The sequence below is a fragment of the Cucurbita maxima genome, unplaced genomic scaffold, assembly GCF_002738345.1.
Source record: "Cucurbita maxima cultivar Rimu unplaced genomic scaffold, Cmax_1.0 Cma_Scf00023, whole genome shotgun sequence".
Taxonomy (NCBI): domain Eukaryota; kingdom Viridiplantae; phylum Streptophyta; class Magnoliopsida; order Cucurbitales; family Cucurbitaceae; genus Cucurbita; species Cucurbita maxima.
In genome coordinates, this window is record NW_019272039.1 from 1,975,238 (window position 1) to 1,987,061 (window position 11,824).

The 11,824-nt window shown below is 37.5% G+C and overlaps 2 protein-coding genes across 2 annotated transcripts; both read right to left on the minus strand.

The window, feature by feature from the left end:
• Positions 1-1,812: 1,812 nt before the first annotated feature.
• Positions 1,813-7,350, minus strand: LOC111497323. The gene is made up of 13 exons (XM_023148093.1): positions 7,052-7,350; positions 6,672-6,830; positions 6,192-6,443; positions 5,964-6,083; positions 5,677-5,757; positions 5,332-5,427; positions 5,052-5,147; positions 4,789-4,842; positions 4,503-4,706; positions 3,989-4,114; positions 3,654-3,719; positions 2,842-3,138; positions 1,813-2,384 (listed from the first exon to the last, which is right to left on the minus strand). The coding sequence occupies exons 1-13, from the start codon at positions 7,112-7,114 to the stop codon at positions 1,911-1,913; spliced, it is 2,088 nt and encodes a 695-aa protein (XP_023003861.1). The 5' UTR covers positions 7,115-7,350; the 3' UTR covers positions 1,813-1,910.
• Positions 7,351-7,989: 639 nt separating this feature from the next.
• LOC111497010 (purple acid phosphatase 5-like) lies at positions 7,990-10,181 on the minus strand. Its single transcript, XM_023147617.1, has 8 exons — positions 9,983-10,181; positions 9,690-9,896; positions 9,496-9,607; positions 9,175-9,401; positions 8,961-9,099; positions 8,656-8,876; positions 8,409-8,530; positions 7,990-8,336 (listed from the first exon to the last, which is right to left on the minus strand). The coding sequence occupies exons 1-8, from the start codon at positions 10,142-10,144 to the stop codon at positions 8,147-8,149; spliced, it is 1,380 nt and encodes a 459-aa protein (XP_023003385.1). The 5' UTR covers positions 10,145-10,181; the 3' UTR covers positions 7,990-8,146.
• Between the last annotated feature and the right edge of the window lie 1,643 nt (positions 10,182-11,824).

The window sequence follows — 11,824 nt, forward strand, 5'->3', positions numbered from 1 at the left end:
CATTTATGAAAATATATCTAAATGGTGGTAAATGGAAAGAGCAATAAATGGATATAAAATATTTGATTATAATAAAAATAAAAAACCACAAGATATTTGTGTATAATAAAGAGTCAAATATGATAAGAATGGTAAACTATAATTGAGGCTAAATAGCTTTAAATTTCTCATTCGAGTTTCATCAAATGACATTAGGTTTTTTTTGTTGGAATTGTTTGTCTCGTGGGCGTATGAAGATTATGAACCCCCGACCCGCCCAAGAAGAAGATGGTGAGTAAGATTCGAAATTTGAATGATTTGGTTAGGTGACGTAGGAGGTTGATGTTTATGGGTGGTTAAAGAATTTGGAACTGTGTATGAAAATTGACATGTTTCCCAGAGGAAATGGAAGAAAGGAAGCTTAAAAGTGAAGAAAAGAAAGGAATAGTGATGGGGAAATGAAGGGTTTTGGATCAGTGGATGCATGTGAATATGAGTATGAGGAAGCCAACCCATGGATTCGCCTATATATATATATATATATATATATATATATCCACCATTTCACAAATTTGGTGTCAAATCATAAAGCGACTTAAACAGTGTGAATGAGAGCGACGTTCCATAGCACAAAAAGGCAACCCAGTTTTTTGTTGTTGAAATTAAATGGGTTTTGTTATTGCATGAAAGTGAAGAAGAAATGTGGTGTTTTTGAAGCAAAATCCATAAATGGGTATGAAATTAAAATAGAAAAAGAAAAAGAGAAGAAAGTGAAGTGGAAGAGCCTACTTTTGAGAGTTGACCTAAGGGGAGACAAATGGGTGTGGCGTTTTTCTCCTTGAGCAGCACAACGGGGGAATCGATGACCTATTACCTAAGGAATTCAAAATCCAAAATAATAATAATACAAACGCATGGCGGTTTCCTTTACACCAAAAGCAAAATATAATCTTCTCACACACCCACATATATATATATATATATATATATATATCTATGATCTTTTCGGACTCCAACGATCATCAACAGACAAAATCCACCAACCTTGGCTAAAATAAGCAAAAACCCATTGACTAATTAAAGAAATGATCGTGGGTTATCGATTACATCTCCATTGGAATAAAGTCTTTTGGAGAAACAAAAAAACAAAATCATGAAAGCTTATATTCAAAGTAGACAATATTATACTATCGAAGGGAAATTATATGAATAATAATAAGAAGAATGAAGGGGGGAGGGGGAGGGGGAGGGGGAGGGGGAGGGGGGNGAGCGAAAGGGGTGGATCGAGAAACTGGAGGGGGTAGTAGCCCTGGATCGCTTCAAGGCGTGAGGCGAAATGGGGGCAGCGCGAGGTCTCTTGCGGGTACGGGTGGGTCTGGCCTGTAAGTGTGGCCATACATTTCGAAGAAACGTGGAGGAGGAGGGGGGGATGTTGTGGGAGTGATCGGTGGTGGGGAAGGGGGAGGGGGGTTCGGGCTTAGGGGCGATGGGCCGGTATCTGGACATGATCTCGGCCGTCTTGTCAGTGGAGGTGAAGGGAGTGAGGGTCTTGATCATGGCGGTGGAGGCGAGGGGGGGAGGGGGAGGGGGAGGGGGAGGGTGGTCCCATAAAAGTTAAAGATTAGGGGAGGGTGCCCTTATTAGCTTAGGCCACACCCTAAAACAATCCCTTACATTCTTCTGAGATTTCTCATACGCGTGACAGAAGAATGAATGGGAATATGAGAATGGAAGAAAGGAACAGATGTGGACTTTTAGACACACATATACCAGTAAGCTTTTGATGGGTTTTGGTGGAAAAGCTTTTGATGGGGCGTTTACATTCTACTCTGCTCTATAAATTAAATCTCCAGATATACGGAAATGATCCTCTCCTCCGTTAGCAAAGCATTTAAAATCAAAACACTTTATGAGAGACTGTTTCATACTTGTTACCAATTGGTTGAAGGCCGAGGCTTTCCCTTAATCGAATTCAAGTGTTGGATAACAAAAATGACTCCCATTACAAGGATGAGGCAGCCCACCAGCGTACTGAAAAAGAGGGCCCCTGGTTGCCTGGTCTGGACAAAGCCATACACCCCAGTAGAGGTCACAAGGATAATATCTGTAAGACCATCGTTTGAGAAGTCCTCGCAGATGAGGGCATGGGTAGGAGAGGCAGGAAGATCGATTGATGCCTGTATGCTTCCCCCAGGAGATATGACTATGGCTTCTTGTTCTCCTGCAGCAAGGACCATTGCTCGATCGTCATGCACTCGCAAGTAGATCGTCTTGAGTGTGGGAATCACTGTACCAGCTTCCATCATTCCTGATGGAGATGGAAGATTAGACCAAGAAGCACCTGTTAAAATCTGCCACTGCCAATCGGCACCATGACCGTGCAATCCAGGTGAATACGACGTTACCTGCACCAAATAATACCATCAAGTCTTCAAGCCGACTTGTATAAACATAAAAAGGAATGAAATCTGATTGATTTACTGATGGCAAAAAAGTTAACACAGACTGGATTGTGGATGATACAAGCAATGCATTAAAGATGATTTAGTTTTATGTTCACATTTCACGGACATGTTTCAAACTTGTTATGGAGGTTTACTTCCGTGCAGTCTATTTCTTGATTAAACAAAAGAGAAATCTCCTGTATGACCAATGGGATAAACCTGCAATGAAGATGCAAGGCACACAAATAACCAGAAGCGTCCTAGTATCATTGCATTTAAGCTATGCCACAATTACTTCAACATATATAACGAAGAGAAAATGAGAAGGAATATTAGAGTGCATTCAAGTTAAATTAAAATGTACAACAAATTAACTACAAAAAAAAAAAGGTGCAAATAGATGCCAATTTGGCAATACCTCTCCTCGGTTGGTCAAGAAAACAACATCGCCATGGCTTCCCTTACGATGCCTATGATCATCTTCTCTTGGGATAATAATGGGAGTTGCAACCTCTAAAGAACCAATGTCTGGAATACGGCCAAAATTTGAAAGTTCTCCGTGTTGGAAGAAGTTAAAAGGGGAAAAATGGCATATGGAAGCATTAAAGAGTTGTTCTCGTACAGGTACCCCAGAGGTTGCAATAGCCCAACATGGTTGAATAACTTCCATTGATCCAGTAACCACAGTGCGCTCAGCACCATTTCCTCCAACAGCCTGAGTGTTAAAAAATTTGAAAATTTCCCAAAATCGAAACAATTATCCTAAAAGTAGACTTTTATTAAAATGTGAACATCACAACTTCATCAGTGATATTTAAATGCTATTTAGAATGTATGCATTCAATTTCTTTCTCGCAAATGCAGGACTTGAGAAATTGAATGATACTAAATGGCTAATGATGGTATCTAAACCTATATGCAATTTGAATAAGCAAGAATCAGGAAGCAGGTAAGACATGTACTCAATATCAGACTCGGGAGATCAGGTAACATAGAAAATTGCATAAGGTGAAGTAGCCATGTCTTTCTGTTCACTCATCAAAGCAAGCCATGCACAATATTAAAGAATATCCACTTCCCCATGCAATCAGGAATACTGAGTATCTGAACATGAATAATAAAATTCCAAGACTATTTAGAATTGAACTGCGTACATTGCAGTAATTAAGGAACCAAGAACAATGCCCCAAGGCCAACGTAAATATTGATTTGTCAAGAAAATTTGTGCACCTGAACATGATCAAGGACTCCATCTCCATTGATATCAGCATGCAAACCACCTTCTTGAAGATGTACCTGGCAAAATCAATAATGATTTCAATTTGGAACAGAAGTAGTTTGCATAGATCAACTAAAAGAAGAATTTTCAATTTTATGTATATGGTATAAACTAAAAGATGAAAATGTGGGCAAGCCGAAAAAGGTTCTTGAAATTATTTTAAGGAAAGGAATAACATATAGGATTCTTTCGCTGCAACAAAGAAACACCTTCTCATTTGAGATGAAATGCAAAAAACCATTACGTAGTCCTGAAAATCTAGCAGATAACGATCATAAAAGCACACCTGGCAAACAGTGCGGCCAGATGCCAAATGCAGAGCTTCTATACCTTCTTTTTGATGAGCCACGACAACATTAGGAAGCCACCAAAGCTTGGTATAGTTAGTTATGGTAGGAACATATGGGAGACGCTGTATCAAAAATATTAAGAAGTTATGAAAAAAATACTAATAACTGAGAATGAGGAGCAGTTTTACCCTGCCAACATGAGCTTAGTTGTGATACTCCTTGCCTCATTCAAATCCAGCCCAAGATATTTACTCATTCCCTTGAGGTCAGAGATTCAAATCTCACCCACTATATTTGTTGTACGAAAAAAAGGGACATTGAAATAATCTAAAATGGACGCTTTTTGAAGGCAATGTCTGTCAGAGCGTTCTTAATTATATATAAAACACCAATTGGGAGAAAAACTCCATCTTATGAATGGGTCCAAATTACGAATTCAGAAACTCCATCTTCGTTAATAATTCAAGAATTTATTCATCAAAATGCAATGAAGGCATTGACGGACTGTACCTTCTTAGTTTTTGCTGAACCAGCAATATTTGCAGCACTGCCAATAATTTTAGGAATCCTTTTACTCGAGTCCTTCCCAGGTGGATGGTTTTCCTCAGGCTTGTGAAAAGGAAAATTAATTGATTTTCCAGATGTTTTCTTCAGCATTTTCCTTTTATGTCGCCTGAAGTGTGCCAACTCTAGCACAGTGTCTTCTCTCCTATCCTGTTTGAACGAAAAACACTAATTAAAAAAGCAATCAAATATTTACCAGAAAATTACAACAGAAAAATATGCTAGACCTTACCCAGTGGTGTGGCATAACTCCAAGGACCGATTCTCTAAATTGCCTGCACTCAAACTACAATTTGCAAGGGCTTAGGAATTTTACTAGTATTTATTTTTTAAAAGAGAAATCATCTCAAAACTTCCATAACTGGAGAAAATTCTAACTACAAACTCTTGTGCAGGGTAAAAACTTGTGTTTAGATCACATTAATATTAGCATGGATGTTGAATTGTAATAGAACTAATCAATGTTAGTACAAGAATCAGTATAATACATCATACCTCTCCAGGATGTCGAGCATTCAGAGAATGAACATCGAGCCTGTAATTATGCTGTGGAGTTAACTGTGATGCATCTGAAGAATGTGCCTCAATGTTCTGAAACATGATGATAAAATCATTAATAAGAAGCGAATGCCAAGATCTACAGAGAGTTACTACTTGCAGTTCCTCGACAAAAAAGGAATGACCATTTTTCTGATGAAGTAACAGTGTCCTCTGAAGAAGAAGTTTCCCAATAAACAATATGAAAAGGCACGAAACAGAGTATAAGTTGAATCACCTCATTCTTCCTGCTCCATCGTAGCACACCAGATCGACCAGCAAACGCATAAAATGCAAAATGGCGTAAATGTACTGCCCCAGAGTTCTCAGAAGTCTACAAAGAATGTGTGTTTACTTATCATGTAACCATCTTCTGCCAACATTTAATTTTAACAGAAAATATGCAACTATCAAGTACCAACTACAGCTAAATTTGTCACACTAGTAAGTCAGACCAGTGAGTTAAGTAACAAAGTTCCTCAAGTTCGAAATATAAATTCAATCTCCAAACCATGAAAACACAAAACAGTTTATTCATTTCAAGGGTCCAGTTCTCATAATCATCAGCATTTTCCAAACATACCTCCTTTTCGGTAGCACTTCTTCTATGCTGCTCAGCTTTCTTTTCTCCAATTCCAAATTCTTCAAAGGGATCCATAAAAATCTATATGGAAGTACTTTGGTAAATAGTATGTTGATTCCATTATGCTGAATCCTCAACTAAAAGATAACAAAAGATTGAAACAGTAGGAAATTTTCTTGATATTGACTGTGGAGGGAGAAAACACAAATATGACAGCATTCAAACTAGTATTGTGAGAAGTAAATAAATATCATGCATCTTAACAACCAAAATACAATAAGACATACACGTGGCTGCATTTCCATTCTCCCACCAACAATAACCAATCCTGAATCACCATGCTTTAGGGTATAATTGCTTATCGAGATTGCTATCTCTCTGTGGTGAGCATTATGTGGAAAATCCTCCTGTCAAATCCCACCAAGAACTAGGCTATTAGAAAACCAAATGATCTAAGGAGAATGATAGAACAAAGAAAATGCAATGAACATGGCATAAAGCACAAAAAAACAAACCTGCAGATTTGTTTCCCATAACTTCTTGAGATTGTGATCAAAGCACATTACAGACCAACCGGATGTAACAACAACAAGAACCTGGGTCACTGGTTGACCATGTCTGGGATGCCGATAGATAATTCCAGTAGCCATGGCTACTGGACGTCTACCAGATGAAACGCGTACTTTATCAGGCAACAAAGAGACCTCTGTCAGCACACGTGCATTACTAAATCCCTCATCCACTCGCCTAATATGGGGTTCCAAAACCTGAAACGACCAATCAAAGTTCATAAAACAAATCTACATAGCCGATTGACGAGCAAAACGCTTTAGGAGCGAGCAAGATGTTCTGGAAATCCAATCATCATATGGTACAGAAAGAAACGAGTCGTATTTAACATTGCAGCAGGCTAAAATAATCTACCAAATTATTCCATAAGAGAACACACGTGATCAGATAAAACCAAATGAATGTGACACGGGATTCGAGATTACCATAATTTTAGCATCATGTGTCGCCACAAGAACCTCCTTCTTTCCATCACCATTAAGATCGGCGACGATAGGTGGCGGGAGACGATCACCTTCATACTTGATCGGGTACTCATCAGTGAGATGCATCCATGCCTCCCTAAACGAGAAATGGCCTTCATGCTGAAACTCAGGAGAGACAATAATCAGTCCCACTTTTACAAAGTTAACAAAGGAAATGGCAAAGCAACAACACAATATCGTCGAAACAGCAATAAAACTCCAAAATCAAGGAACGCCAAAGGATGAAATCAGAAGAAGTCGTAAACAAGTATGTTATTCGACAATTAAGAAAAAAAACGAGTATATAAATAAGGAAATGAAGATGACAACAAATAGGAAACCTGAAGGGAGAAAAAAATAGCGAAGGCTGATAGCATAAGAATGGCTAAATCTCGCTTCCTCATATAGTTGGATTCTCTTTGACCTTCAGCTCCAGTGGGTTGAATCAGCCGATTCACAGTTCTCCAAGGAAAATGGAAATGCAGCTTCGAGGCGTAAAGGCTAAGAGCTTAGGTTCATTCCTTACAGTTAGGAAACCAGAGAAATAATTGGCTTCAACATTTCACCAAATTCCCATTGAGGATATCGACCTTCAACACGAGACGCGACGGAGACGACGGTGGATTGCAGCAGTTCGACACTACCGATACCGACAGCGTTTTAATAGGATCCGTTGTAGATAGTTTCCCGTTATTTAAAAATTGGGCTTTTCTTGCGACTGGCCCAAACATCCGGGTTTCAATAACAATCTTGTTGGGCCGGTTCGTCCTTTGGGGATGGGTTTGGGTTTAGGGTTTAAGGATAGACAATAAGTCTTGCATCTTTTGTCCATATATTAATTAAATTTCTAGGAACGTTTTCAATACAAATAATTTTTGCTGAATTTTCTACTATTTTAGTTTCACTAAATGAATTTCTCAAACCCTAATTATAATGAACAAAAAAAAAAAAGATAATTTTAGAAATGTGTTTAGTTTATCATAGAAAATTCAAAAAATATTTAATAGTTAAATTTTATGAATTTTTAAAAGTTTAAGAAAATTAAATAAATACAAATTGAAGTTTACAAAATTGCTCAAACTCTTACTAATATATATGTTTACGGCTACCAGCTGTGGGCTTAATGTTATTAGAGCTAGACATCACCAACACCAGACACGTATCGATATACTAACAAGGATGTTAAACCCCAAATAAAGAGATTATGAGGAGACATAAGCAATCATATTATACATATTACACTTCAGAAGAAAATGGAGTAGTCATGTTTTTCCGTAAACAAATACAAATTATAGTTCTTTTATTCACTTCGTGGGCGACAACACAAAATAAAGATAATTATTAATTAACAGAAACGACAAGAAAAATAGAGAAAACGAAATTTAAGAGCACTACAACCTCCCTAAAAATCGAAAAAGAAAAAAAAAAAAAACAAGTTATTGAAAACTCTCATCTTCAGGATACCAATATCTGTTATATATCCAAAGTGAATCAGCAGAAACAGGTTCGTTGTCATGGTTGCGATGCCATGTATAATATGCATGAGTTCGATTCTTTATTTCAAGAATTGCATGCCCAAAGCTTGCCTCCCTAAACGCCGAGTAACTTGGTTGTGGCTCCGTAAACCTGCGTTCATCATTGGGTTTCAATGTATTCCATCCCGATCAAAGATAAGAAGGCATATATATATATACTCACTCGTTAGCCAGGCCTTCAATATTCCCGCCGTCGCCGATGGTTATGTAGATCGGTGCGTTAACGTCTCTAACTGGACTGCATAATCTATTCGTTATATTGTATCTCACGTTCGACACTCGCTCCTACCAGAAACAAACAATCAAGTCCATTCAATATTTTTATCAAATACCCATCTCACAAAATTGTCATAACATATCACTTCAAGCAGCAATCCATAAGAACAAGAGAAAGGACGAAGGTTAAATACCGAACGCTCATAAGCATGGATATGGCCAGAAAGAACAATATCAACTTTGTTCTGAATAAACCATGATTCAAACATGACCCTCATGCTCTCTCCTTCCATATAATGGTAATTGTAACTATTATACCAAGGAGCATGAAGCATAACAATCAACCATGGAGTCTCATCTCTCTTCACCTTCTTAAACTCCTTCTGTAGCCACTCATATTGTGGAGTATATTTGCCTGAAAGATGAATAAAACTCAATTCTGATCTCTATTTTAGATAGTGATTGAATACCCAGATCACAGATTAATGAGCACACACACCATAAGCTGAGTAAGAAGAAAGGACTATAATGTAGGCAGATGCACGCTTGATCGAATACCAGAGTGGGGATGTGCTTTGCGCAGTTTTATAAGGAACGTGATACCGATGAGTATAAGGTTTAAAAGGGGTGTTTTCTCCCTGAGACAATCGAATCAAATTAGCTTCAATTTCAAGTATGAATAGATATAAATATTGTTATTGATCTGTTCTTACAATTTGTGGAGCAAAATCTATTTCGTGGTTACCGGCGGTCCAAATCCATGGCTGATACGCAGTGCTCTTCTCCACAAATCGACCCCATGTATCCCACTTCCTATTGTCGTGAAACGGATGATTATCGGCGTATGAGAGGTCTCCGGCGAACAGAACCGCTTGTCCCTTCGGATTTGAATAATAATGCTCCAACGTTTGGTTCGAATCATAAGTCTGTCCAAGATCGCCTGCAGAGATAATGCAATTACTGGCCCGGATTTATCAGAACAGAGAATGCGATCGAATCATATACGAGAGAAGAAAAAAACGACGAACTGTTACCAATGATGCCGAATGTGTATGGAACATCTGGACCGACCCTGGGAGGCGTTGTGAAGAAAAACTGACGCGTTGCATTGCCACTTCCAAGCTCGTAGAAGTATTTAGTGTCGTACTACAACGCAATTTCCGAATCAATTTCAGGACTAGAAAATACGGATAGAGCATAGGGTTTAAAAATCAGAGCAAGAACAAACCTCAAGATTGTTTATGGTGGCGTGGTGGATGAATGCAGAAGTGTAATTATAATATTTGTAAGTGGTGATTCTGGAATGTGCTTTATTGCGGCGATTCCCGTCCCCATCCGCCGCCCAATATCTGACAACAGTAGGTTTGGGCGACAATGGCGTCACCCACGAAATTATAACGCCTCTGCCATGGCGATCTCCCTGTGTAATGTGAACCTGCAAATTCATCAAAACAATGAAAACCAGTTGAAAATCGATAGTATCTGAAGTCTTGAAGATCAAAGAATTTGATCAGGCGAGACCTGTTCGGGTGCGTTGTAACCGGCGGGCGGGGGGAAAGCTCCTGCAGGCATATCGACAGAAGCTTCAAGTTTCCTCATGAATTTACTGGTAATACCTCCATTGCAGAGATTGGCGAGAGAGATTAACAGAAGCAGAACTATAAACTGTGAAATCGCTGCCATTGCGAGGGATTCGAAAGGGTTTTGAGAGGGAAATGAAGTAATTGTTTTAGGTTTTATAGATATAGAAATGGACAGCCGGTTTTTTATGCGCGTAGAAATTTTCGTTTTCCGTTCTGATACCAAATTACCAGTTCAGCAAAATTCAAACAAATAAATTCGGTTGAAATTTAATTTCTTTAATTTAACTAAATATATCTAACTCTAACGCATCAAACTCAAATACATGGGGCTTCATAAATTTTTTCTTTTTTAAGATAAACTATTAATACAATAAATTTAAATCTTACTATAAAATATAATAATACTGATAAAATATAAATATTTCAGGTTTCTTAGAAAAAATAAATAAATTATTTAAAGAATTAAATTTTATGTAATACAATAAAAATCAATGTGGGACATCACAATCCACCCCCTTCGGGACCTAGCGCCCTTCCTAGCACACCACCTTGTGTCTACCCCCTTCGAGGAAGGGCGAGAAGGCTGACACATTATCCGATGTCTGGCTCTGATATCATTTGTAAGGACTCAAGCCCATTGTAAGCCGATATTGTCCTTTATGGACTTTTCCTTTTGGGCTTTCCCACAAAATTTTAAAATGTGTCACGTCTATTAGGGGAAGGTTTCCACACTCTTATAAATAGTGTTTTGTTTTCTTCCCCAACCAATGTGAAATATCGCATATAGAGTTGAGTTCGAAAATAGATAATGAATTTGAGAATCTAGACATACTCATTTCGGAGTTTCTTCTCCCTATCTTTATAGGTCTTAGTCTCGAGATAAGATACGATCATTTATCGAGACAAAATAAACCATATGTCATAGAGAGTAGATCTCAACATATGGGTTCTCTCAATCTCCCTTCTTTTTTATCTGAGAGAGGTCCTACATTGGTTGGAAAGGGGACTAAAGCATTGTTTGGAAGGACCTAAAAATCTATTGAAATATATTTTATATAGCCCGTAATCATAGATTTTATATTTGATATATTTTATCTTATTTTCATGATTTGGTTAGTAGAATATTTTATCTTATTTTTAGGATTTAGTTTGTACTTTGTATTCTATTTAAATGCAGTCAGCCTTAATAAAAATGAGACTTTCGATCCCACCTATGTTTATTAGACTTTACATCTCACTTATGTCTCTCATTTTTAACATAGCATCAGAGCATCATTCTTAACAAAATCTCTCCCTAGTAGACACGTTCTAAACTTTAAAATGAATGTTCAAATAGAATAATATTTGCTAATGATAGGCTTAGACGAGAAATAAACTTGATCTATCACGAGTGGAAGAGCTAAGGACATTTATTAATGAGTGCATATTCAATTTATTAATTTATTAATAGGGAAACTGAAAAAGATTGTTTATAACATGACAAATATAGGAAATCTGTCACACATTTTAAATTATATGAATAGATTTAATACATATGATATTTATTTTTTGCATATAAAATAAAAACAAAAAAAATTAGAAAGAAATTTGGTCAAAATGAAGAGGGGACAGAGGTTGGTCCATGAAAACCCCAATTTGTGTGGCTAATAATGGTCACTCTTGATGAGCCATTCAAAGTGGCCTCTATCATTATTCACGCCATAATTAAAACAATATATATTTATTTATTTATTTATTTATACAATTTTGATCGAGTTTGGAGTCGGCGGCTAATGTTATA

What these genes read in the sequence shown, in the direction of transcription:
- LOC111497323 (XM_023148093.1), bottom strand. Translation starts at nt 7,114, where the DNA reads ATGAGGAAGCGAGATTTAGCCATTCTTATGCTATCAGCCTTCGCTATT. An exon ending in CTGGCCGCACTGTTTGCCAG is followed by an intron (nt 3,720 to 3,988) that starts GTGTGCTTTTAT and finishes TGATTTTGCCAG; the next exon opens with GTACATCTTCAAGAAGGTGG. An exon ending in GAGTCCTTGATCATGTTCAG is followed by an intron (nt 3,139 to 3,653) that starts GTGCACAAATTT and finishes TTTAACACTCAG; the next exon opens with GCTGTTGGAGGAAATGGTGC.
- LOC111497010 (XM_023147617.1), bottom strand. Translation starts at nt 10,144, where the DNA reads ATGGCAGCGATTTCACAGTTTATAGTTCTGCTTCTGTTAATCTCTCTC. An exon ending in GTTACAACGCACCCGAACAG is followed by an intron (nt 9,897 to 9,982) that starts GTCTCGCCTGAT and finishes ATGAATTTGCAG; the next exon opens with GTTCACATTACACAGGGAGA. An exon ending in TCCATGCTTATGAGCGTTCG is followed by an intron (nt 8,531 to 8,655) that starts GTATTTAACCTT and finishes TGTTTCTGGTAG; the next exon opens with GAGCGAGTGTCGAACGTGAG.